Source organism: Panthera pardus, unplaced genomic scaffold (assembly GCF_024362965.1).
Source record: "Panthera pardus isolate Hobbes unplaced genomic scaffold, ASM2436296v1 HiC_scaffold_14, whole genome shotgun sequence".
Classification (NCBI taxonomy): domain Eukaryota; kingdom Metazoa; phylum Chordata; class Mammalia; order Carnivora; family Felidae; genus Panthera; species Panthera pardus.
In genome coordinates, this window is record NW_026526699.1 from 900544 (window position 1) to 925415 (window position 24872).

The 24872-nt window shown below is 61.2% G+C and overlaps 1 protein-coding gene and 1 non-coding gene across 2 annotated transcripts in view; both read right to left on the reverse strand.

Moving 5' to 3' along the window:
- EP400 (E1A binding protein p400) overlaps window positions 1–24872 on the reverse strand; it is a 97987-nt gene that overhangs the window by 27652 nt on the left and 45463 nt on the right. Inside the window, 15 exon segments of the mRNA XM_053901867.1 lie at window positions 188–328; window positions 3566–3709; window positions 3883–3994; window positions 7038–7234; window positions 8462–8631; window positions 8945–9147; window positions 12430–12701; window positions 13161–13255; window positions 14676–14831; window positions 16317–16481; window positions 18296–18505; window positions 19275–19444; window positions 20828–20994; window positions 22489–22675; window positions 24725–24861. Of these exon segments, the coding sequence (XP_053757842.1) occupies window positions 188–328; window positions 3566–3709; window positions 3883–3994; window positions 7038–7234; window positions 8462–8631; window positions 8945–9147; window positions 12430–12701; window positions 13161–13255; window positions 14676–14831; window positions 16317–16481; window positions 18296–18505; window positions 19275–19444; window positions 20828–20994; window positions 22489–22675; window positions 24725–24861 (2526 nt within the window).
- LOC128776916 (small nucleolar RNA SNORA49) lies at window positions 7467–7597 on the reverse strand. The gene has a single exon (XR_008422045.1). It is a non-coding gene; the product is annotated as a small nucleolar RNA SNORA49 (small nucleolar RNA).

Below are 24872 nucleotides of genomic sequence, written 5' to 3' on the forward strand. Positions count from 1 at the left end.
GAACGGAGTTAACAGCAAATCAGAAAGGTGAAGGTCCTTATATAACCCCCCGCCAACACCCGGATCGAGAAAAGGATCATTCTTTGTCACAGTGACCGCGGAAAACATCACGAAAGGGTCAAGCGCTGAAACGTCTAGGTGTCCGGAAACTAAGTGAGTGGGAGCACAGAAGAGAAAGCGTCCAGACCTGTTCCATAAAGTCTGCTAACTCCTCCAGCTGCGATGGCTCTTCCTTCCACCCTGGGCCGTCGCCGTCGGGCGACCCCGGCACCGCTTCCTCCTCGGGTTTCTGGGCATCGTCCTCCAGGTACTCGATACTCTTGAGGGCCTAAAGAAATTATCGTTTAAATTACTTTCAGGTGTTTTTAAATAAAAGCGTTTTGAAAAGGAGCGGCCCTGCATAAATGCCGACACGCCTGTGCCGCACACGGAGCCTCCCTGTGGTGACGGAAAACTAAGCCTGACAGAGGAGGCCAATGAACATGAGCGGCTCACGGCCACGGCAGACAGCAAGCCCCAGCGAAGGGCCGAGCGCTGCCACACCACAAAGCTCCCCGGCCCTGAGAACACAGAAGCGCGGGGCACCTCGTTCAACCTCGCAACCGGCACCCGGCACGGCCACGGCTCAGATGAACGACAACCCTTCCGCAGCACGAACGGGGGACAAACAACCCTACGCCGCAGCTGCCAAAACCAAGCCCACAGAAAAGGTAACACAGACGACAGGCGTGTGAGACGGTCAGCATCACCACAGATCAAGAAACCAAGCAAGAGGAAGGAGGCGCCTTCCCACAGCAAGGAGCTCACGCCTGACAGGGGTGGGTGTGGATGGGCATGCTGGTGCATCGGACATGAGCCCACAGTCTCTGGTTTCGGGGTATCGATTACCAACTGTATAACCTCTTTTCTTGGCAATCTGGCAAAATCTGCCGTTTAAAATGTTACCTGACCTCACACAATACAGAAATCATTCCAGATCGCACATCTAAATATGAAGACCACTGAAGCACCTACAAGAAAACGAAAGAGGACGTCCAGACAACCCAGGGTAAAACGACCCAGGGTAAAGAGAATGTTTTTTAAGCCCCAACCATGATAAAGACGGGCTACTGGTTGGCTTCAGGACCCAGGGTTTCTGCTCATTGAAAGACGAGCAAACCATAGAATGCACAAAGGTATTTTACAGATTCACCAAGAGCACATAAAAAGTGCCAACAAACCACTAAGAAAAAGAAATAACCCAGTTAACACAAAAAAGGGAGAAGGACATGAACAGGCACTTCACAAAAAAGTGCCTGCCCTGCCAGGGAGCACACGGAGGTCCACAAATTCATGGGCCGACAGCAGCGACACAACACCAGAGAGACGGCCCACATCCGCCAGCACGCGGCCGGAACGACACCCCCACGCCTCAGGTCCCATGCAGCCAACAGAGCACAGGTCGGCTCGGCCGGTCTGGAAAACTGCCAGTGGCACCTGCTAGTCACATGCTCACTGATGACCCAGGGGCCCCACCCCAAGATGCAGTTTGGGTGTCTGCCAAGAGACACGGAGAAAATACAGACGCAGGGCTCAAAACACAGTCACACGGTCCCACAGTGGACCTGATGAAGTCACAATCGCTGGGAGACACGGGAACCACCGTGACCCAGAACCAGAGGCCAGGCCCACACAGACACCAGGGTGGTCAGGGGTCAGAAGAGCGAGCCGCCCTCAGGGACAGGAGTGGTGAGGAGGCAGGCGGTCCCCGGGGTGCCTTCCCTGTAGCACCCTCTCAAGCTCTTTATGACGTGCACACTTGCCATACGTTCTCGTACTTTATCACAACTTCCACTGAGAGCCATGTTCCCGCGCCAGTCCCCGGAAGAGCACCACGCCCACTGGAGAGGTGCCGGGAAGCCCAAGGTGCCGGCTGCTCACTCCAGCACACCGACGACAGGGGCCTCCCCCAGACCCCCACGCTCATTTCACCTTCAAAAGCCCCCCCAGTACCTCTTGCTCTCACGGGGCCATGCCGCTCCCATCAGCCTGTGCCCTGGCCCCCACGATCCAGACTCAGCACAGAGCCGGGAGGCCTCACTGCCCTCACCCTTCACCCCCTTCCTGACCCCCGGCCACCCCTCTGCCCGTGGCACTCCTCACCAGGCATCAGCCGCCCTGCACAGGGCCCTCCGCCTCAGCAGGGAGAGCCTGCGTGCTTCAGTCTCTCCTCTCCCGGTATGCAAGCTTCATGGGGAGGGGAGACTGTGTCTTTTACTCGACACTAGATCCCTGCCACCTAGAACACAGCCAACACACAGCAAGACGTTCAACAAGGACATTTCAACAGCAAGTGTGCGTCAGCCTGTGCACCGCACGGAGCGGCACACACACATCCCAAAGCCAACGGCACCCCAAACACCATGTTTCCCGCACACATGCTTTCCCGCCTCGTTTTTCTCCCAGGACACAATCAAGAGTTTTAATGCCGAGACGGTTACCTCATAGACAAGACCTATTTTCTTTCATGCTGTTTTTCTTTTTTAGCCTTGTGCAAATAACCCCGATGTTTGAAAGAAGGGGGTCAATCTATCTGTCCCCCAGATGAAGAGCTATAAGGTGTCCCCGCAGGGGACATCGTATGTAGGAAACTCCCGGAACCGCACACAGTGCTTGTCTCTGAGCAGGGGCGGGGGGGTGGGGGGTTCCTGGGGCGGGGCGCTTGCTTCCATTACAAGCTCTTGAGGATTTAACACACACATTTATGACTTCTCAATAACCAAGTGGAAATTTCTCAGGGCACCAAGGGCACAAGGATGGGAACACAGGCGGAGAGGCCCCACAGGGGAACCGGTGCACTTTACATCGCAGGCAAGGGCGGGAAGAGGCCCAGGACACAGGGGTCCCTCCGAGGTCGAGAGCCTGGAAACCAACACCCAGGAAGGAGGGGAGCAGGGGACGGCCTCCCAAGACGGGCCGAGGGGAGGGGGCGCCCAGGGGCGCTGCAGCAAGACCACTGCACGAGGCAGGGCGGGGGGGTGGGGGTGGGGGACGTGGCCCCAACAGTGGGTCTGTAAGGGGTCTACACAGCAGCACATGAGCGCGTGCGCCATCTGAAACCTCTAGCTAAGTTAAAAACGTATTCAGCCCAGTATACACAGATACTACCATTTCAACGGTAAGCAACATAAAAAGGTATTAACGAGATCATTTATGCTCTCCTTTGCACTGTCCCCAGAATCAGGTGTGCGTTTTATGCTCGCACACACGGGGCGCCTGTCAGAGGGGCTGAGACTGCAGACCGTGGGGACGGGCAGACCGAACGGCCGGCTGCGGCCTGGGGGAGGCAGTCTGGCTTGGGAAGAGCAGAGGGGCAGAGGGGCAGAGGGGCAGAGGGATGGCTGCTGAGCCGGGCAGCAGGGGCCTGAGGCCCCCCCCCCTCCGCTGCTCCCTTTCCCTGCTTTTCCAGCCCACGCGCCTGCAATGGAAAGAAAGCAGGCAGGAGGGGTGCACCGGGGCCGAGCGAGGGGGCCCACAGCGCAGGCAGGGCACGTCCCGGGTCACCTCCAGGAGGATCTGTCCTCACCTCAATGAAAGGTCTTGCAATTTTGGGCGCGATGATTTCCGTGGCAGAAGGTTCCTGAGAAAGGACGACAAACTCCTCCGCCTTCACCGGGAAGCCGGCGTCGTCCGTGGGAGAGCACACCTCAAACAGCTCCTGGATGGTACGCTGTGCACGAGACACACGTTAGTGTCCAACACGGGACCCGCATCGGTGCCTGACCGGAGCGCCAGACCGCGTCACCAGGGAAACCGCCCGGCGACCCCTCACCCGTCCGTGGTGAACCCACGTGCCCCGTCACCAGGTGGCAGGCGCGAGGACCACACACCAGTGACGGGTACCTGCGTCAGGAATGCCATGGAATAATCGTTGCCCTGAGCGGCTACTTCTCGGATCAAGTCTTTGGTTCCGTTTTTCAACAGCTTCTCTTCGATGGAATTGCCGCTCACAAGCCTACGAGACAGACAGACACGGACGATGAGCACGGGGCCGCCGGGAAGCATGACGCCACGAGCGGCTGGGATGCGGGTGCTCGGCAGGGGCTGGAAGGCTCTGCACGTGCTTGGGGCGCGCCTTAACACGGTGGCCAAGGCCACCTCTCCCGTGTCCGCTACCCTGCCGCACAGGGTCCCGCGCCTCCGTGACCGCGGTCTCTTCTGTCCTCTTCCCCTCCAGCCTCCACCTAGAAAAGTCCTCCTGGGTCCCCCAGAGGAACCTCACACGGAGCACCCGACCCCCCAGAGCCGACAGCCTGGCGAGCACGCCACTCACACGGTCACGTGCACACGCAACGGCGGGCGGCGTCTGCTGCCCCGCACTTCTCTACGCTATGCTTCCCTCCTGAGTGACGTGCTGCAGGGACAACCCCCCCCCCCCCCCCCCCGCATTGGTTCCGGTGGCTGTTCGATGGCCAGGGTACGGCTGTACTCTGGGCACGGGCATCTGCTGGTTCCCGCTTGGTGCCGTATAAACAAGCTACAGTAACGGCCTGCACCACAGGGGTCCCCTGGAGGGTAAGGCTGGGAACAGAGGGCACGCACAACCTTCCGCTCGGCAGACCTCGATAAATCGCTGTCCAAACAGAGCGACGACCCCACTCCCCACTCCGGGTGGGAGCTGCCCTCACCAGCACCGCCAGCAGCTTCGCCCACCGCTGCCTCCCATCTGGGTGCGTGAGGACGGCCATCACACAGGCGGCCACCGGACCTCCGCCTGCCAAGCCCGTCCCACCACATGCGTGGGCAGCTGGAATGGCTGGTTTGGATTCTCAGGTCCCCGCCCCCCCCCAGCCTTTCTTGAATAAAGGCTCCTTTACTTCTCACCTTGTCAGAGCTATCCGACCCTCTGTCTGCTATGAGATTGCCAACGATCCCCCCAGTCTGTTATCTGGGCATCAGCTTTGCTATGGTATCTTTTGACAAACACAAAACTGAAGTTTTCATTTGACCGCAGTCAAATATGTCTATCTTTCCTTCCTTCCGAGCTTCCTGTCCGGCAAAAATTATCCCTTCAAGCCACAGATACTGTCCCTTCAACTATCCTGACCACCATCTCACTTCCACGCCTCCGTGCTTAGCCCTGGGGGTGGTGTTCTGGCCATAAAGCAGGCACCTTTCTCACGGTCAGCACAGTGTCAGCAGCATGTGCTAAATGAACAGGCTCCCGTGAGGCTGGACGCCCCCCCCCCCACACCCCACAGGCTCACACCTGCACCATTCACTGCTCCCCTCCTCCCGCACCTCTCTGCTGCAACCCTCGTTAGCATTTCTGTTGGCTGTTACCAGCTTTCCCTCCAAATGAACTTTATTTTTTTAGACATTTTTATTTATTTTTGAGAGAGACAGAAAGAGCATGAGCGGGGAGGGGCAGAGAGAGAGGGAGACACAGAATTCAAAGCAGGCTCCAGGCTCTGAGCCGTCAGCACAGAGCCCGGCCCGGGGCTCGAACTCACGGGCCGCGAGATCATGACCCGAGCCGAAGCCGGACACTCAACCGACTGAGCCACCCAGGCGCCCTCCGAATGTACTTTAAAACCGACTGACCTCATCCAACTGCATGTGCACATGCGTGCAACAAATACAGGCAAACACGACCGTGGCTTTGGTTAAAACTGTGTTACTTTTCAACACTGCTCTGGGGAAAGCACGTTTTTACGCACCAGGTGTTTCTGTCCCAGGACACAGCACAGTCTGCTACTCGTGTCTTACCGCGTCCTGGTTTTATTCTCGGTTCTTACACACTCTGCACCTTTGCTGCCAAGACTGCTCCAGACCGTTCACGGATGACGGTTACCGAGAGTAAAACAGTTCTCCCGTTTCTGGCCAATGACCGCCGCAGGGCCAACGACAAGGAGAAGATCACCCAGGAAAACGTCACTCACGCAACACGCACACGGTGCACCGAGGTGACGTTTACCAGCACGGAGACAGGCTCCCGATGCCGATGAGAGAAACGGGATTCACACACGAGACTGCTGGCAAGAGCCACGGAAAACGTTAAAAAGACGTCGGAGAGACATCCGCCAAAACGTGGTCAGCTTCTATCTCCGTGGGATGAGATCTGTAAAGGCAGCACTTGCTCACTGACTTTCAGAAGCATAACACGGCTCCTTAACGTCTGCCTCGGGAGGACCGCTTCGGCGAAGGCTGCAGGCACAGGCTCGGGCTCGAGTCCCGGGCCGGCCGCCCCCATGGGGCTGCACACCGGCGCCACGCACAACGCCACCACCGTGCACAGGCCGCCACCGCAGGCACGCCGGCACACACGCGGCAGGGCTCCCGAGAAAGGCCATCGCGTGCCGGCACACCCGGCCTAGGACGCGCGACGGGACGCGGACGCTTGTCACTAAGCAAGTATAATAAATGCTGCCGGGAGTTTAGAGATACAGAGTAGGACCTTCTCCACTTCCCTCCGTTCCGGGTTTGGCCGGTTACCACTCACGTTTGAGGGTAACGAATACCGCAGCCGTCCTAGGACAGACACACCTGACGGTAACTGAGAAACTCGCAGGCCCTCTAGGTGAGGCGCGGCGGGTATACTTAGAACGGACGGCGTGGACAGCGCGTTACGTCGAAACAACTAACTCCGTTACGATCTTGAGCAAGCAGATTACAAACTGAGCAAACGGGCACAGAGAAACGAAGCGGCACGAACAGAAAAGTGCCTTAGAGAAAACAAGGAGCGCCAGGTGGCTCGGCCAGTTGAGCACCCGACTCTGATTTCGGCTCAGGTCACGACCCGGGGGCCACTGGGAGGGAGCCCCGCGTTGGGCTCTGCACGGAGCGTGGAGCCGGCTTAGGATTCTCTCTGCCCCTTCCCCTCTCGCGCGTGTTCGCGCGCTCGGTCTCAAAATAAACTCGCTAGAAAAAACGAACGCCACAGCAGAACCACGGGGTGCGAGCCGTAGCGTGCGCTCGAGCTCCATGTGGCGCTTCTGCCCCCCGCGCCTCCCGCGCTCCGGGCTCGGCGGCTTGCTGACGGCAACCGCTGCCCTCACCTGTAGATGTGGACGTCTTTGCGCCTCCCGATCCTCTCGCACCACTCCTGGGCCTTAGCGTCCATCACGGGGTTCAGGTCGTTGTCGTAGAACACCACCGCGTCGGCCTCCACCAGGCTCACGCCTGTGGCGCGGCTGTGAGTCGACAGAATGGCACAGAAAATCCGCCGGTCTCTGTTGAAACTCCTCATCAGTTCCTGAGATGAAGTGAGATGTTGGGGTCAGCGCCCCCCCCCCCCCCCCCCAGCAAACGCCGGATGCCGTGGGCGCGATCTGACATCGGCCAGCTAGAAGCCAGCGTCTGGTCGTCCCGGCTCCTGCCACGTGCACGCGGCCACCGCTCACCACAAACCTCTCCGCACACTCCTCACGGGACACCGAGCCTCGCTTTTTTACGAAAAGGAAGATGTCTGACTCCACCTGACGGGCACTGTCAGCTCAACCCGAGGGCCCCACGAGAACACAGAGTCTTCCTGGGGAGGGACGTGTGCTCGGTCCTGTACCCTCAGGCAATGCCGGAGCACTTCACGGCAAAAGGCTCCGGAGTAAGGCTGAGGGAGCGGGGAGACAGGCCCGGAGAGGCCGCTGCGGGGACCCCTCTTCTTCCCAGAGATTCCGCGTGTGACCTGTGACATCGCTGCCAAAAAACCTCGTCGGTTAACACCGCGCCGCGTCTCCTCCTAGGCCCTCCTCAGCGAGCGTGCGCACAGGCAGAAAGCCCCGTGGGCGCGGGAGCACGCGAAGAGGCCGACACGTTCCACGATCCGGCGGCAGGCCTTCCGGCGCTCGGGAACGTTCTCCCGTGCTCCCGACTGCCGTTCCAAACGCGCCGATGACGACCTGGTCGTCCAGCCCACGGGGGACAGCGCGCGCTCACGACACCACCAAGCACCACGGCACACACGCGACCTGCCGACCCGTCGCACGGCTGGACGCGCGTGTCGCTCTGGAAGGGAGCGAGGCGCTGAAGGGCTGAGCCCTCCACCCGGAATTACCCGGGCAGGCGCACGCCCACGCCGTCGACCCGTCTCCTACAGAGCCGCACGGCCTCACGCCCGCCGGGAGCGCGCGAGCACGTCTGTCTCGCTGTGCCCGCTGTAGCAACACACGCTTAGCCGACCTGGCGAGTAACGGAGGGGCAGGCCGCGCGAGACGGCGCTCGCTGGGTGCGCCGCGTCGGGACCGCGCCCGCACCTCCACTCCCCGCTGCTTCCTGGAGCCCACCGACCCGCTCCTCGTGACCGCAGGCCGCCTGTCCCGACGCTGAGACAGCCAGCGGGCCGCACACGCCCAGTAACGGCGTGTATGTGCTAAAGACCTACTGAAGGGCCGCCGCGGCTCTGAGAAACCAGGGCGGAGACTGGCGAAACTGGGTAACGACGCCGAAGCATAAGCTGTGACAGAGAAGATCTTTTCTTCCTTACCTGCCGCTGCTCACTGTTGGCGTTTTCATCGATTCTGATATAGGTGAGATAATGGAAGTTCAAGAACATTTCCAAAATGTCCAACATGAGAACCATCTGCGACAAGATCAGCACCCGACGTCCTTCGGATTTCAACTTCTGAAGTAAGATGGCTAAAGCTTCCAGCTTGCCTATGAAATTAACGCCATCAAGAGTCTCTCACGACCCAGGGCAAGGGAACCCCACCTCACGAACAGAGCTGGGGCGCCTCGGCAGCTCGGTCGGCGGAGCGTCCGACTCTCGATCTCCACTCAGGTTACGATCTCAAGCTGGTGAGATCGAGCCCCGCGCTGGGCTCCGCGCTGCCGGTGGAGCCTGCCGGAGACTCTCTCTCCTCCCCCCACCCACCCTCGCCGCCCTCCCCCACTCGCTCACACACGCTCTTAAAATAAACGCAACCGAAACCGAAACCAAGGAGCAGAGCAGAAGGGAGCCTTCTCGTACCTGAGTCAAACTGCACCAATCTCAGCTCGGGAAACCGCAGGGAGCGCAGGGCCGTCATGCGCTGCAGCTGCTGTGCGTAGGGAGCCGTGTGCTCTCGCAGGCAGTGCCTCAGGACCCTCATCCTGTGGCTGTAGAGGGACGGCGGCCTCGCCACCCACAAGGAGGGGGGCGCGGCCACCACCGGAGGGATCACACACGCCACCCTGAGAAGCAGAAAGTACACGCATCACACGTGGTGCCCACAGCGTCCCTACCGGGCAGCACCTGTCTCAGGAAGCAAAGGCTCAAGAAGGAAGTGGGCAGAACCTTCTAAGAGCGAGTTGCCAGAGAAGCCAGAGTGCCTAACTGTAGTCCCCACGGGGGTGACGTGGCTGCTGGCCCACACCACCCGTCACAACAACCATGGGTGTGGGTCCCTCCAGGGCCGGCCAATGAGGGCCCCCCGGACGGAAACAAGCAGTGCAGGGCACCCCGAGGTCGCAGGAGCAGGAACGGGGACGGCCCGTTCTCTACGAAGTGCACGTGTCCGTCTGGGGCTGCAGGTGCCATGTCTCCTGTATGGCTGGGGGAGGGGACGTGACCCCCAGAGCCCGTAGAGCCACCGTGCCACCAGGAGGGAAGCCAGACGCAGCAGGAAGAGGGTCCTGCAGAGAGCAGCCACGTACCACCCCTCCGGCCTCCGGAGGCCACCCGCGCCGGGAGGGCAGCTCCAGATGAACGTCCCGGACTTGCCACCAAGTGTGCGTAAACAAAAATGCCATCCGTCAACAAAACCCTGACGGACAAAATCAAAGAGCTGAAACAACGGAAAGCAACTCCATGTTCATCGGTCGGAAGAGCCCACAGGACTAGCACGTCTGCTCCTGACCTAAAGGCTCCGCGCGATCCCAGAGCAAACCTCAGCCGGCCAGTCTGCAGACAGCCCGCACCCTCGGCCCCAGGTCAGCGTGGGCACGCAGCGACCAGACGAGCCCGCACGACACCGAACAAGAACAAAGCTGGAGGAGGGACGCCTCCCCACACCAAGTCTCACCGCAAAGCCACAGGGATGGAGAGGATGCCGCCACGGTGCTGAGGACGGGACGGAACCCCCAGAGAGGCCAGCACAGTCCCCCGAGCACTCCCAGTGGAGCAAAGACCTTCTCGCGACAAAGCTGCCGGAACAAGCAACAGCCGTGTGCAAACACACGCGTCGCACACCCCGTGTTTCCTAACGGGACTCACGGTCATCCCCGTTCTCACGAACAAAAACCCCAAAGCAACAACCCACGTTTGCTTGATCAAGCCTCTGGATCGAGCAATTTACAGACGAGACAGAGAACAAAGTAACACGTCCAGTTACACCTCGAGGAACCATCGCCAAATCCAGACTGTGCGAAGTCCTACAAGGCAAACCCCCAGGTCTCCTCAACCAACAGTCCACGGCGGGGGGAAAAAGAAGAGGAAGCGGCAGAACCCGATCAGAAGACACACGACAGGGGCCCCTGGGTGGCTCATTCCGTTGAGCGTCCGACTTCGGCCCAGGTCACGATCTCGTAGTTTGGGAGTTTGAGCCCGCGTCGGGCTCTGTGCTGACAGCTCGGAGCCTGGAGCCTTCTTAGGATTCTGTGTCTCCCTCTCCCTCTGCCCCTCCCCGACTCATGCTCTGTCTCTGTCTCTCAAAAATGAATAAACGTTAAAAAAAACAAATTAAAATAAAAAAAAAAAAAAGGAAGACACACGAGAGAGAGAGTTGTCGACCGCTGAGCACCTCCCTGCCAAGATTCGGACTTGAACTACACAGACAGGATTTAGGAGACAACCAAAAATGAGAAGGCTCGATACGCACTTAACAACATCAGAAACGGCTCCTTTTTTAGCTGCGATCAGGCGACCGTGTTGCTTTCAGAGCGCGACAAAATCATGTTTGTCTGGAACCTGTCTCAGGACAGCCTTGCTCCAGGGCAGCAGACGGGTGACTCGAGACTGGGCAGACGCTGACAGCTGCCGAGGACGGGCTCCGGGAGCACGGGGCTCGCTGCGTTCTTTAGCTCGTGTGCATCTTAAGACTTTCCGCAACACGGGACTGCAGGTGTGCGGGTTGGGGAAGACTGAATCTAGACACAGACCCAGTCCCTTCACTGGCACTCGCTCAGCTCCGACTGTAGATGTAAATAGGAGACGCAGACAGGGGCACCCCTGCAGAACGACGCAGGGGGAGCCCGGGTGACCGGGGCTGGCCAGGACTTTGCAGGTCCAACCCCAAAGGCATGACCACGAGAGGAGACACAGCTGGGCTCCGCTAAAACCAAACACTCTGCCCTGTGAAAGCCAGCGTCACGAGGAGACGAGCCGTAGACAAGACGTCCGTGAGAGACACGGCTAATGAAGGACTGCGGTCCTGACACACACACAACTCTTAAAACACAACGAGAAGATGAGCAACCCGTTTACCAGATGGGCCAAAGACCTCAACGGACACCTCTCCGCAGAACGCGGCAAAAAGCCACGAAGAGAGGCTCCGTGTCGCACGTCCTCAGGGAAGCGCAGATCATGGCCCCCGTGAGACGCCACCGCACGCCCGTCAGAGCGACCCGAGCCCACTACACCGGCCACGGAAGTGTGACGAGGACGGGGGCAGCGGGGCGGTCGCTCACCACTGCCGGACGCAGGGCAGGGCAGCCACGGGGCCGGCGGGCTCTGAGGGGAGGGGCGGACAGGCAGAGCACGGGGGGTTTCAGGGTGGTGAGACCGCACGGCCCACCCGAGCCAGGCTGCTGGAGGTCACTGCGTCCCCACTGGAAACACGCGGTGACCATGAGGCCTGCGCCCGGCCCCACGGACAGAGCGGGAGGGAGAGAAGACTCGCGCCCGGGTGGGACCGGACACGCACTCAAAGCAGGGGATGGAGCGCAAATGGGCCAAGCCCCCCTGCTGGCTGCGGAGGAAGCGGAGATGGGGCGGAGGAAGCAGAGTTGCGGGCTGGGGCCAGGGGGCCGTGCACACAGCATCCGGGTGATTGTTTTCTCTTCTATAGCGCGTTTCTGAGTTTCAATCTCAAACACACACTTCCTGTCAAGCAACGTTACGTTTTCCGTGTGGCTTTTGAGTAAAATGTTACGTAAGGGAGCACAACAGAGAAAACTCCTCACTGCCACGGTGGACAGTCCCCCCACGGCCAGGCTGTGGTCGGTGCTGTGGCTCTGCACCCAGGCCAGCCCACGTCGACCCGGACGCTGCCCTGGGGACAGGCCTGGAACCCAAGGGAGAAAAGAGCACCCCGAGGACACACACCTTCCCCGAAGGTGAAGAGACAGACTGATGCCGGAGCCAGAGACCCCGGAAATTTCTCAACAGACTTTCCGAGGGACAGTTCGTGGAGAAACCAACAGCCACGAAACGGGGGGGCGGGGCGGGGGGGGTGGGGGTAGACACGCTCTGCTGGGGGGCACCTGGGAGGCCCGTCTCGGGGAGCAGACTGCAAGCACACACAGAGGTCGCCCCACCTGTCGATGACGTCCTGCAGGCAGGCTTGCCGTTGGGTCAGTGTCAAAACCAGGTCCCTCTGACCGCTTGAGGGTGAGGAGTGACCGCCGGCCGGCCCAGCCCCTTTCTGGTGACCGCTGTCAGAAGCCCCGAGCCAAGGTGCCTGTTCTCCGCCGACCACAGAACAAATCCGCAACAGATCTCTGCCGTAGACAGGAGCTCGAGAGCAGCGTCGCTCATTGACCAAGTAGATCTGGTCCAGTCGCTCCTTCAGAAGTCTGGTCTTCTCCTCCTTTATGGGAAACAGGGCGAAAACGGCCACTGAAGAGCAGCAAGCCCGATGCCTGGTCTCACCAAGCCCTGTGGCGTCCCTCCCGCACGCCAGTCCTCGGGGACACCCACGACCCATCCCGCGGCAAAAAGCAACAGCAAGGAGGCAGAACCGATGGGTGCACTTCTCCTCTAACGTGGTGAGCATTTCTGACACCCAAGAGACGGACAGAGGAGCATGAAAAAGGTGAAATGTGATTTCTGGAATCACAAGACCCAGTCTCATCTGTTACGAAACGTATTTATAAAATCAAGTTCTGAAATTGAGAGACGATGTGCTTTCGAAGGCATGTATACCGATGACACTGTTAAAAACCATGCCTCCCCCCCCACCCCCCAAGTAGCTTCTGAGAAACGACTTCCGCGCGAAGAGGGGCCCGTGGGCAGCCACGTAGCACGGGCGCCAGCCGCCCCGCCGTACCTGGGCCGGCCCTCCGACGGGGGAGGCCGCTTTTGAGGCCATGCCAGGTTCTCCTGTGGCCAGGGGGTTGACTGTCACCCGCCCAGGCGCACCAACTGCAAAGCAAGAGGGACGAGTCGGAAAACAGAGCTCCCGGTGGCTCTGCGGACCCCCTCCCCCAGCAGCTCGCTCTATGCAGTGTGTCACATCCTCTGGGGCCGTCAGCAAAGCCCCCACTCTCTGGCCCCCGTCTGAGCTGAACAGCATGGTGTGGAGAGCCCCCAGGGTGTCCAGAGGCGGCACCCACACTGGAGACCCGTGGTCATCCTCACTGTGACCATGCACGCGTCCCCTGGGACTCTGTTCGCCTGCATGCCCCCTGGCAGGGAGCCAGCACCGCCCTGTCTCTCCAAACTGAGGCTGGATGGATCTGCGCCCCACCAGCCCAGCCCGCCCCGTCAGCCAGGCCACGCGGCACATCCCGACAGGGACTTTGCACGGGGGGCACTGAAGACTGACAGAGACCTGGGATAAGACAGCCACCTTGGGGCGCCTGGGTGGCTCAGTCGGTTAAGCGTCTGACTTTGGCTAGGGTCATGACCTCACGGTTCTCGGGTTCGAGCCCTGCGATGGGCTCTGTGCTGACAGCTCGGAGCCTGGAACCTGCTTTGGATTCTGTGCCTCCCTCTCTCTGCCCCTCCCCCCCTACTTACGCTCTCCTTCCCTCTCTCTCAAATAAAACCTTAAAAAAAAAAACTAAAAAAAAAAAGCCACTTCAGGGGATGGGGCAGGGGCAGGCACTGGGCACAAGAGTGTGGTGAGGGCGACCGCCCTGTGGGGACAGGGGCCAGGAGCGAGTTCTGGAAGGCGAGGGAGGCCTGGGAAACAGCACCAGCCACAGGTGGGGACACCTGCCGTGGCGGGGATGCGCAAATGCCACCAGCCCCACAGTCTCCTCCAGACCCCACTACGGGGCCTGACTGGGAGCGGGGACAGAGGCCCCACCCAGTCTCGGCACAGACAACACAGAGACCGGGGCTGAGCAGGGACAAGGGCCATGGGTCGGGAGGGGTCCCTGCCGGACTGCCCGCTCGGCCGCCTCAGACCACAGGAGGATGAGTATGTCCAGGACAGCAGGACCCTGGGGGGAAGCAGGCCAAGGACAGGCCAGGCAGAGAAGGGCCTGAATCCTGGTCCATCACCGGTCCCGGGGAAATCCAAGCATGTTCACCAAACATACTTGTGACGTTGACAGGCAAAATTTCTCATGATTCCAAGCCTCTCGTTAGAACAGAAAGAAAAAATCTGAGGTCGAGTGGAGACTGGTCATACTCCACAGACAGCTGTGCGGGGAAAGAGCAGGAAAACAACCCAGGCTGCTGGCGGCCCGTCTGTGGAAACCGGAGACGCTCACCAGCGGACTCGGGCTTGGAGGCGCCACAGGCGGAAACCACAGACACCTTCCGGTTACCTCGGAAGCACAGTCGCACGGAAAGAAGCTCCGGAAGCCAAGTCTTCCCGCTCCGAGCACCCTACCTGGCGGTGTCACGGGTGCGGGGCCCGGGCCGCCCGACGGGGGCTTGCTTCCCAGGGCGTTGAGGGCGCCCGCCTGAGACACGGTCTGCATCACCACGGGGCCTGGAGGCCGCAGGTAGGACTGGCCGGGGGCGGATACGATCTGGAGAACGCTGCCTGCAATCAATCACACGCACGGCGGGAGGGTCAGCCGCAGGCCGTGCACGCCTCTCCCTCCCGGCCACGCTCACTTCCAAACACGGGGAACACATGAAGCAAAACACTGAATCCGAAATCAAATTTACTCCCGGCGAGGCAACGCAGAGTTTAGTTACTAGAGAAACAACGAGAACGTCTCGTTAACGATGAACGAACACCAGATGGAGCAAAGTCGCTTTTGCTCAAAGTCAAGAAAACGCTCCTCTCATCTATGCAGCTCCTGACTCGCAGCGGTGCAACAGGTGTCCACGAAGGTGTGTGCCACCAGCCTGAGGACCCACACCATTCACGGGGCGAGCCCGGCCCCCGGACCCCACGCTGGTGCTTGCCGGTCCGGAAAGCGCGATGAGGAAGCCGCTAAAAAGGGTTTCTGGCCCAAATGCCGCAGCTCTCCTCACTGGTTAAGGGGCTTGCCACACCCGGCCTTTTGTGTGACTCCTTCTGACGTCTTTTACTCTGGAGGAGCGGCCCCACGTGGCGCTCCAACACGCTGGAGGCGTTGCCAGACAGCCTTGCCCTTCTGGCCGGAAAACCGAAAGAAGAGCCAATGAAGCCAAACCGAGCAGCGTCTTTGCTGCAGATTTCCCGGGGCTCCGCTCTGCCAACCCGCGCCTGACCATCCGGCGCCCATACGGAGCGCCCCGACCCTGGCTGACAAGGGTCACCTCGTCCCAGGAGGCCGCTGCAGGCGCCGCCTGCGGCCGGGACCCACAGGCAAGGGGGACTCAGACTCTGAGCTGCTGCCACGTGGTAATTTCGGGCTAATCCTCGCGTGCCCCTCAGACTACAGCCCTCATCCTCTGCACGGAGAAGTTACCATAGGAACACGTCCATTCAGACAAAGGCCTGGGGGGCTTTGGTCTGGGAGTCAATGCCATAAAACCTGTATACGAAAGAAGGTAACTTCTACGTAAATCGCTCGTTCTTTGGTGGCATCAGGACGATTTATTTCATGCTAAAATTAGAAACTAACACATATTTTTACTTTGATTTTTAAAATAGGGACTATTTGGGGCACCTGGCTGGCTCAGTCAGTAGAGCATGCGACTCTTGATCTCAGGGTCGTGAGTTCAAGGCCCACGTTGGGCGAAGAACTTACTTAAAAAATGGTAATATAAATGTAAAAAAAAAAAAAAAAAGGGGGGGGAACACTTCCAAAGAGCACATTTTATCAAAAAAACAATGACAAAAACAAACCCCCCCCCCCCAAAAAAAACCCAGATCAGCGACAGAGCGTGCCTCAACTCCAGGCAAGCACGTGCTTTGGTGTTACCCGGCCAGTGCCCTGAACACCCCACAACGGAGGACTCACGAAGGCCGTCTACGGGGTCGGACGTGAGCTCCTCCGAGTCCCAGTGGCAGTCGGGGACGGGGGGGGGGGACGGGGGGGGGGCGGGCTGACAGGAGAGCTGTCTGCGGTCACCACGGGCAGCTGGCCCTTACCTTGCAGCTGCAGGGGCTGGCCGGCCGTGAGCTGCCGCAGCTGGCTATGCGACAAGGTGAACTTGTTCCCTTGGAACTGCAGCGTCACGGGGGTCTCTGGCTGGGCAACTCGGCTCTGCGGTCCCGCCAGGGACGCCAGCTGTGCTATCTTGACCACCTCCCCGCCTGCGGAAATGCGGAGGAAAAGGGGATTAAAACCTCTGGGAAACTTGCAACTCTTCCACTGACGACCGCTTGTGGTCTAGAACCACCGTCTGTGGTTCACTGAGGTGTCACAGAAATGTCTCTTACGGATTGCTTTCTAACGCTTTCAGAAAATATTTTTATAGAAAACAGAAGTTAAAACTAACGTTGGATCTCAATGGTTAACTTATTTAATTATAACTGGTAGAGATTTTAAATTATCAGATATTCATGATAACGAAACTACTGAGAAATATTTTACTTTTCTCCGTAACCAACGAAAGAGCAGCAAACGTCAAATATGGCAGAAATCTACTCGTAATACGCTTTGAAACTCTAACATCAACCTCTTCAGAGAACTTTCAAAACGTGAAGAAGGATGTGTCCGATTCAGTCCACAGAGGCACACGACTGCGCCCCTGCAAGGGTAAGAGAGCTGGTAACTAGCTTCCGGGACACCCACGACATTTGCACGACTGGGGAACGCATCTGAGGACATACATACGTCGCACAAATGTAGCGTTAAGTATAAAGCTTCACGCTCACTGGAACTAGACTGTAGGATTCGATCCAGAACGTTGACTGAAAAATGCCAGACTCGACACTGCTTAGAACACAGGCTCTGAAAACGTAACTCGGACAGAGTCCTGTGCACCCAACTCAGGGAGGTGCTGCCCTCGGGCTGTGAACGGGCACGGGGCGCACGGGGCTCCGACCCCCAGTGGTTGATGATGCACACTAACCACCGCCCCCAAGGAAGCCCACGGCAGAACGATTAGCGACACCGTACAGAGAACAGTTAGCGGAAGAGTAGGAGAACGTCCTGCCCCCGGAAAGCAGCGAAGAGGAGGGACAGGAGGAGGCGCAGAGAAGTGTGTGTGGACAGGACGCCCGGCCCTGCTCCATGCAAAGAGGAGGGCGGCGGGGGACTCTGCCCGAGCTCAGCTCCTGTGGCACGGCCCCCCGCACGCCTGGCCCCGACAAACAGAAATGTCCCTCCCTCAGGCAGCTCGCCAAGACAGTCGCTCTATGTGCTGGCAGCGGAACGAGGCCTCGTCACGAGGGACTAGCTGAACTGGGGGGTCTCCTCACGACGTGCCCTCGCCCAGCTTCCCAGAGAGGTCTCGACACTGGCCGCACCCACACACCAAGTGCTCACGGGGCGTGTGAGAAACGATGATGCCTACGACTGTCTCAGTAAGGACGCGTCCCACAGCACAACGAGCAGGGACGCGTGCAAGATTTGGAAATGGATTAACGACCCCGATCACGATAAACAGTTCTAAGGAAATTAAGTAACATTGTGACGTTTCCATCACCAAATCATTACAAAATGCCTCAGCTGAGCAGTAACTCATGCCAGGCTTCAAGGTGACACTAAGTGAGAGTAAAAAACCAGGCAGGTTTTTGGCAACCGCCACCAGTGCCCTCCGTGCTGTCGCTCTGGTGCCACCCGCTTCACGGGCTGAGCCCTGCGGCCGAGGGAGCGAGCCCCCGGCCGGTGCGGAGCAGGAGCGGGGCCACCGGCACAGCAGCAGAGCACGCGCAGGACGGAAGCAGAGCCGACACCCGGTGGGGGTGGGGTGGGGGGGAAGGGGGGGCGGGGGGGGGGGGGCGGGCAAAAGGATGGGGGAGGCCCGGGCCCTGGACGCGGGCCCCGCACACTCAGGGCCAGAAACGACAGTGTGGCGAGAAAGGCAGCACCCGGGCATGGGGTCAGGGAGACAGAGGGGGTGGCAAGGCTCCTGACACACGCTGACCGGACGCGGCGGGACGGGAGGGGCGAGGCCACTTACTGGGCAGGCGCGCCTGGGCCTGCGAGGTGAGCACCAGCCCCGGAGGCAGCGCGCTCTGCCCGGCCGGGTGCGGGGGGGCCTGGGGCGGGGGCGGGGGCGGGGCCCGCGGTTTCGCAGGATGGGCCGCGCTAGGTGCTGCGCTGGAGGTCGAGGCGGGCGGTCTCGGCGCGCCGGCGGAGGCCTGGGAGGTCTGAAACGGGGCTGCCGCCACTGCAATCGATAAGGTTGGTTTGTGCAAAGCCGTTAGAGGTTCTTCACGAAACGCAGTGTTTTCAAACCCGAGTCTCGAAGGAGCAAAGCAAACATCTACCGTCTCTGGAGGGAGAAACCCTCCCTGCAGAGAGGGCGGGGTGCGGCCTACGGGGTGAGAGAACCCTAACTTTGTGTCCGCTGTGTGCTGGTTGCCGAGGTCTGCTGCCACAGGACACGGGGTGCCGGGGGTCGGCTGGTCCCGCAGGAGCCCACCCCCCCCCACCCCACCCCACCCCAGCACGAGTGCAGCCGTGAGCCCCGGCCGGACGCTGAGGACCCAGTGACTACAGCTGCAACACCGACGGTCGCCTCCTGCCAGCCGACCCGCCCCTTCTTTACGGCGACAGTCGGGCCACAGAAGCGACCCTGAGCACGAGCGGCCTTCTTGAGGTGTCACACACAACCCTGGACCCACGCTTCCCCGCATGGCTGAGAGCCTTCTCCAGGGCACATCCGCGTCAGCACGCCCACAGTGACTCGACTGACACTGCGATGTCTTGTTCGGGGGGTGGGGGTGGGGGGTTGCGGGGGAGAAACTCCAGTTTCAACAAACCAAAAAGCCTGAAAGTCACGAGCGAGCTATGCGAGGTCCTCCGCAGAGCGGAAGCAGGCGGCCCGTTCCCGTCCAGAGCCACGGCCGCCCATGCAGAGGGGCAGGGGAAGCCGAGGAAGCACATCCACAGAGAGCCGCGGTCTCACCGAGGGCGCGCCAGCACACGAGGCCTACCTTTTGCATCCGGATTTGCAGAGAACGTAGCAATCGGTGGCCGTCCTCGCACGTGGCCCTGCGGAGCGGCGGTGGCCGCGGCGGAAGCCGCCGTCCTGGGCGGGTGCATGCTGGGGAAGGCCACGGTGCGACCCTCGGGCTTCTGGCCGTACTGCACTGGCTGAAACAACCTGGCGAGAAGGCGTGTGTGCCGCTGAGACACGGAGGGCCCGCGCCCCACCCCCCTGCCCCGCCCCGAGATGCCGAGGGTCCACTCCCGGTGCGGCTGGAACGAGCAGTTCAGCGCAGGGGCGGGGAGGCGTCGACCGCCCTCAGGACACAAAGTGGCACCGTCTACCCTGAGGCTGGGGGACACGGTGAACGTGTGCATCTAACGTTCAAAAGCCTCAACGCTACTGCTTGCAGTGTGAGCGGAGCAGGGCTCGGGGGAGCCACCTCCAACAGTCAAGTGACAAGGCAGCACAGGTCACAGTGGAAGCGGCAAGGGCGCCTTGGAGGCGATGGGGATGAAACCACAACAGGGGACCTCTCCCACAGCCACCACACGCGATGTGTTCTTTACGTCCCTTTTACCTGGAAGACCGTAACAACGCGAATTCTAGACTCTTACGCCCCCGTGCAACGCAAGGGCTGGAGGCAGCCAACAGGAAGCCACGAAACAAAGCCGGGCTGGCCCCCGAGGACGGCAGCTCTGCTGGCCCGTCGTGTATTTAAGGGAGGGGGGCGGAGGGGGACAGAAGGGGGCGGAGGGGGGTGGGCTCCAGGTGCCCAGGGAGGCACGTGCACCACAGGCAATGAGAACAGGTGCCGTTTTGCAGAACGGGTCCCTTTCTCGCTAAGCTCCCTATTTTCTCGCTTCTTTCTCATCTGCCGCCCGAGTAGGAGATTTCGCGGATTTCCAACTTGCTAGATTTAGTGCATCTTAAACCACTTGCTTCCACTTCATCATCTAACGTGTCCTGCCCCTCCCAGCCACGCGGCACCTGCAAAATCGACTCAGATGTCCTTCAGGGGTCCCTGTGCCGCGGCCAGGGGCGGAGCCCTCTGCCCACCCCCACGTCCCCCCCCGACCACACACTGCCCACGGTGCACCCTCTGTCCCAAACAGCGGCCACCACAGCACGCGCTGGGCAGATCCAGCCTGACCTCCCGCCCCGACCTCCTCTCCACACAGTCCCCTCCCACGTCCCAATGCTGCTGAACTGCCACCAGATAGTTCTTAGGAGAGCAAAGGGCCACACCGCCCTGCCCTGCCCAGGGGGACGGACTGCCCACGCACGCCACGTGCACAAGCTGCCCCCACAGACACTCAGGATGCCAGGCCAGCTTCCAGAAGCAGGCGACCCAGTGAGAGGATCCTCATCCCGTGGCTGTTTCATCCCCAGCCACCTTCGGGTCCTCGCGTGGACCCACAGCATGCCTCCTGAGGGGCGATGGGGCTGGGCCCTTCGGGGCGGGGGGGGGGGACACATCACCGACCCGATGGCTGATCGGGGGCCGGCCCGGACCCAAGCAAGGGCTTCGGTGAGGAGGCAGCGCTTCACGCCACACACCTGCCGGGCTTCAGTCTGAGAGCCGCCGGCCTGCCCGACGGGAGCGGCGCGGCGAACAGCTCCTCCATGAGTTTCCGCGTCACCTTCTTCTTACACAGCAGTTCCGCTTCGTGGCGGGTCATTTTATTCTCCAGACCGATAAGATCAAATACAGACAGATCCGCTTCCTGGAAAAAAAAAAAAGTTTTGCTCCACGAGGCAGGAAAAAGATGGGAACCCAAGCACATCCCAAAGAGGATTGCCAGGCCCAGGCGGCCACGCTCCCCGGGAGGCTCCCTGAAGCCACTCCGAGGCTCAGACGGGCCACCGGACCCCAGCATGCCTCAGTTTCCCCGTCGTTAAGACCATCTCATGTGCCAGTGGGAATGGAGAAGACAGTGCTGAGGAACAGAACGGACTCAGCAGAGGAGAGAGAGAGAGACCGGACAGCGTGAGTGCCAGCCCTCATCGAGAAGGGGAGCCTTCGGGCAGAGAACCACGCGCACTGGGGAAGCGGAGGTGGGTGTGCGCCACACCGCTCGGTCCGGAGCCCTGGAGACACGCGTTGCACAGGCGGGAGCACGGCCTCAGTCTCCGGCTGGGGGCAGACCCCCTCACCTGTGCTCTAACGAGGAAACACGGCCTCGTGCCCATCGCGACGTCGACAAGGGAAACGGACAGCAGGTGCCGGAGAGCCCCCCGCACCCTCAAACACACGGGGGGATGTGCAAACAGCCTGGCCGCTCCTCAAAAGGTTAAACGCGGAGGAGCCACGTGGCCCCACAACCGCACACCCAGACGCGTGCCCGAGAAACACAAAATCCGCGTCCACACAAAGCTGCTCCTTGAGCATCCACAGTAACACGACTCACGGCGGGCAAACCGTGGAGGTAAGCTAAGTGTCCCTTAACGGACGACCAGGTGAGCAGACCGCGCTCCACCCGCAGAGGGAATACGATTCAGCCTCGGGCAGGAAGGAAATTCTGACGTGCGCCACAAGACGGATGAACTCTGAAAGCAGCACGCTCGGCGAAGCGAGCCAGACACAAAAGATGGAAGCAGGCCGGGTACTGGCGTCTTGCTCCCTGCTGTTCAGTGATCAGAAAACTGCTTGGCCCCTAGCAGGCCTCAGTGCTCACTGAACAAGGGAGAGAAAACGGTAAAATGTGACCTACACCAAGCTCTTGGGACGCCAGGCACGGCGTCAGGTTCTTTCCATGGATCCCACACACACAGTGCACACAGGAAGGGCATGGTTACGCCCCTCCCCACCCCCCACCAAGGGGGACTCAGCCCAAAGCCCCCCCGCCAGCGCGTGGGGTGGGGGGCACGCGGAGAACGCCAGGTTCCCGCAAACACACACGTGCGGGCACAGGACCCACCCGAGGCGTCAGACGGCCCGTGACGGGCGCTCGCCTAGGAGACGCCAGCGTGCATCCCCAACGGGCACCCGTAGTGGTGCCCTGAGCTCCCCGCAAACGGCCCAAGAGCGCACGTGGCGCTAGGAGCCCCTCCTCTGCAGCCGTCGAGCCACGGGCTCGTCCCTCCCGGGCCGACCCAGGGCGCAGACCGTGCGTCAGGGGAAGGCGAGTCTCCAACGCGGGCCGAGCGCGCCGAAAGCAACCTCCCAGCCCCGGTGCTGCGCACAGGGCGCCTGCTGCGGGTGCCAAGCGGACACAGACCTTCCGCGAGTCTCCGTCGAGTGCCTGGAGGACGAGGGAGGCGGAGCGGTACCGCAGGGGCCCCGCCGTGTAGGACGACTCCGGGAGCCGCGGCTCCACCAGCCCCGGGTGGTTGCAGATACGCTGCAGCCTCAGCAGGATGCTCAGCACGTCCACGAAGTGCCCGCTCTTCAGCGCCTCCTGCGTCCTGCTCTCGGGGAGAAACACCAGCACGGGCATTAGTGTGGGCGCCGCGGACACCGCTGACCGCAGGAGCACAGCCGGCGCATCCTCACCAGGTCTGGGTGAGCGGTCCCCCCGGAACACTCACGTCCCACTGTCCTCCAGGCAGTCAGGACTCTCGGAGCCACTTACCGTTCCCTTGAAACCAGCCGGGAGGCAGAGCGCCAGGAGGGAGGGTCGAATGGGCACACAGCTGTCCCAGCCACCTCTCCCAGGGGAGGACGACACTCTAAACGGGCAGCGGTTGACGTGTTTCCGCCCCACAGTCACGAGTGCCGTAAAGCAAGGGCGGGCACCGGGGCGAGAGCACCCGACCCGGGGGAGGAAGCGCCCCCCAGGTGGGACAGCAGCCCTGGCCCTGCAGCCGTGAAGGCAGACACCCAGGCCAACCGCAGGCCAGGCCAGGCCCATGTGGGAAACACAGTGGCTGGAGACCCCCAGGGTGAGGAAGAGGGCGTGGTGTCCCCAGGAGGTGTGGGAAGGAGCCGTGGAGACCGAATGGAGGGCAGGCTGGTCCTCAGAGACCCAGGAGCAGAGGCGACAAGACAGAGGGACAGGGAGTGGCAGGGAGGATGCCAGACTTCCAGATGGGCATCGGGGTGATGGGCTACTGCGTCCGAGGACAGGGAAGTCTAGACAGAAGGTGCTCTGGGGACGCCCTCATGAGACCGGGTATCCCTCAAGGGATAGCTGAAGCGGCCGCGGGAGAATGTGGCCAGCTGGCGGGCTGTGCTGGAAGTCAGCAGAACCCCACACGAGCCGTTCTCGGCCACAAAGAAACGGGCCCCAGCAAAGCGGCCGGGCAGGGACAGGGACAGGTACACGGTCTGCAAGCCGGGCTCCGGAGAGCAGAGTCTGGAGAGGTGGAGGGGAACGTGTAAGGCGCCCCCTGTCTACGCGAGGGCCGGTACGAGGGACGTATCTCAGAAGAAAAGGCCGAAGCACAAGCGAGGCCCGGGACCCCGGAAATAAAGCCCTGGAGCGGAAGAGGCTCACACAGGCAGGTGTGCAAGGCCCCAGGAAAGGGGGGGAGACGAGGTCTGCCGAGGAGAGGGCGCACCGGAAGACGGCAAGAACCGAGACCCGGCCTGCCGCCGAGTGACCAGAGCAAAGCTCAGAGCCCGCTCGAGGACCCCAGACCGTCGCGTCAACGTGCAACGAGGCACGTCCGTCATCGGGAGCTAAAGTGGGGTTGGCCACAGGTGTGCTCGACGCCTCCCGTGTGACTGGACAGATTCAGGGAAAAAGAGGTCCACGGACACGAAGAGGAAGAATCACTTCCCACCGCTCTACGAGGAGCAGGAGCCACGCCACACACAGCCCAGGTCCGCAGTCGCCATCCTCCCACGTCCGCAGGCAGGACCGGCACCACCCCGCCAGGGCGAGCCCAGCACGCCCACGGCCCAGACGTCCTGAGGGCACCGTCTGCTGCCGGTGAAGGAACGCCAGGGGAGCCCCACAGAGGAGGACGGGTCTCCCGCCACGGGCGTGACAGCGCCCTCCACGGACCCCGCTCTCCGTAACCCGAAGTCACATCCGAGAGAGGAGCTGCCGGACGCGAAAGAAGGTGGCCGGTCCCCGGGGCACGGCCGGGGCAGGAGGACTCTGCGGCTCCTCCTCTCCCCTGCAGCACCACCGATGCCACCCGTCAGGGACTAAGACCTTGTCCCAGGGCGCAAGAACGCACGCTTACGTTCCGGCCTCGGGTTTTCCAGAACCGGCCCAGGAGAACAGGCTGCAGGCAGACACCATCCTGACGACGCTGCCGGCGAGGACGTGGCGCGCACAACGGTCTCACGGGGACACCGTGCCCCGCTGGGCCCCCTGAGCCCCACCGAGACCCGCACGTGCAGCCTCAGGGCGGCACCCCGGTCACCACCTGTCCCCTCGGGCCGTCACAGACCGAGCCGCCCAGTCGGAGCGTGCGTGCCTCGCCGGCCTCTGCCGTGACCCCGGGGAGCAGGGAGGGCACGGGGTGCAGGCCGCGCGCCCTCTCGGCCGGGGGCCCGCTCACCCGGGCTGTAGGATCACGTCCTCGTACAGGGCCTTCTGCCGGCTCGACAGCCGGCACTTGAGCACGTGCTCGTACTTCCTCGTCAGCTGCTTCTCCACGTCCCTCTTCGTCCTCCTCAGGATGAAGGGCTGGGTCACCTGGACGAGAC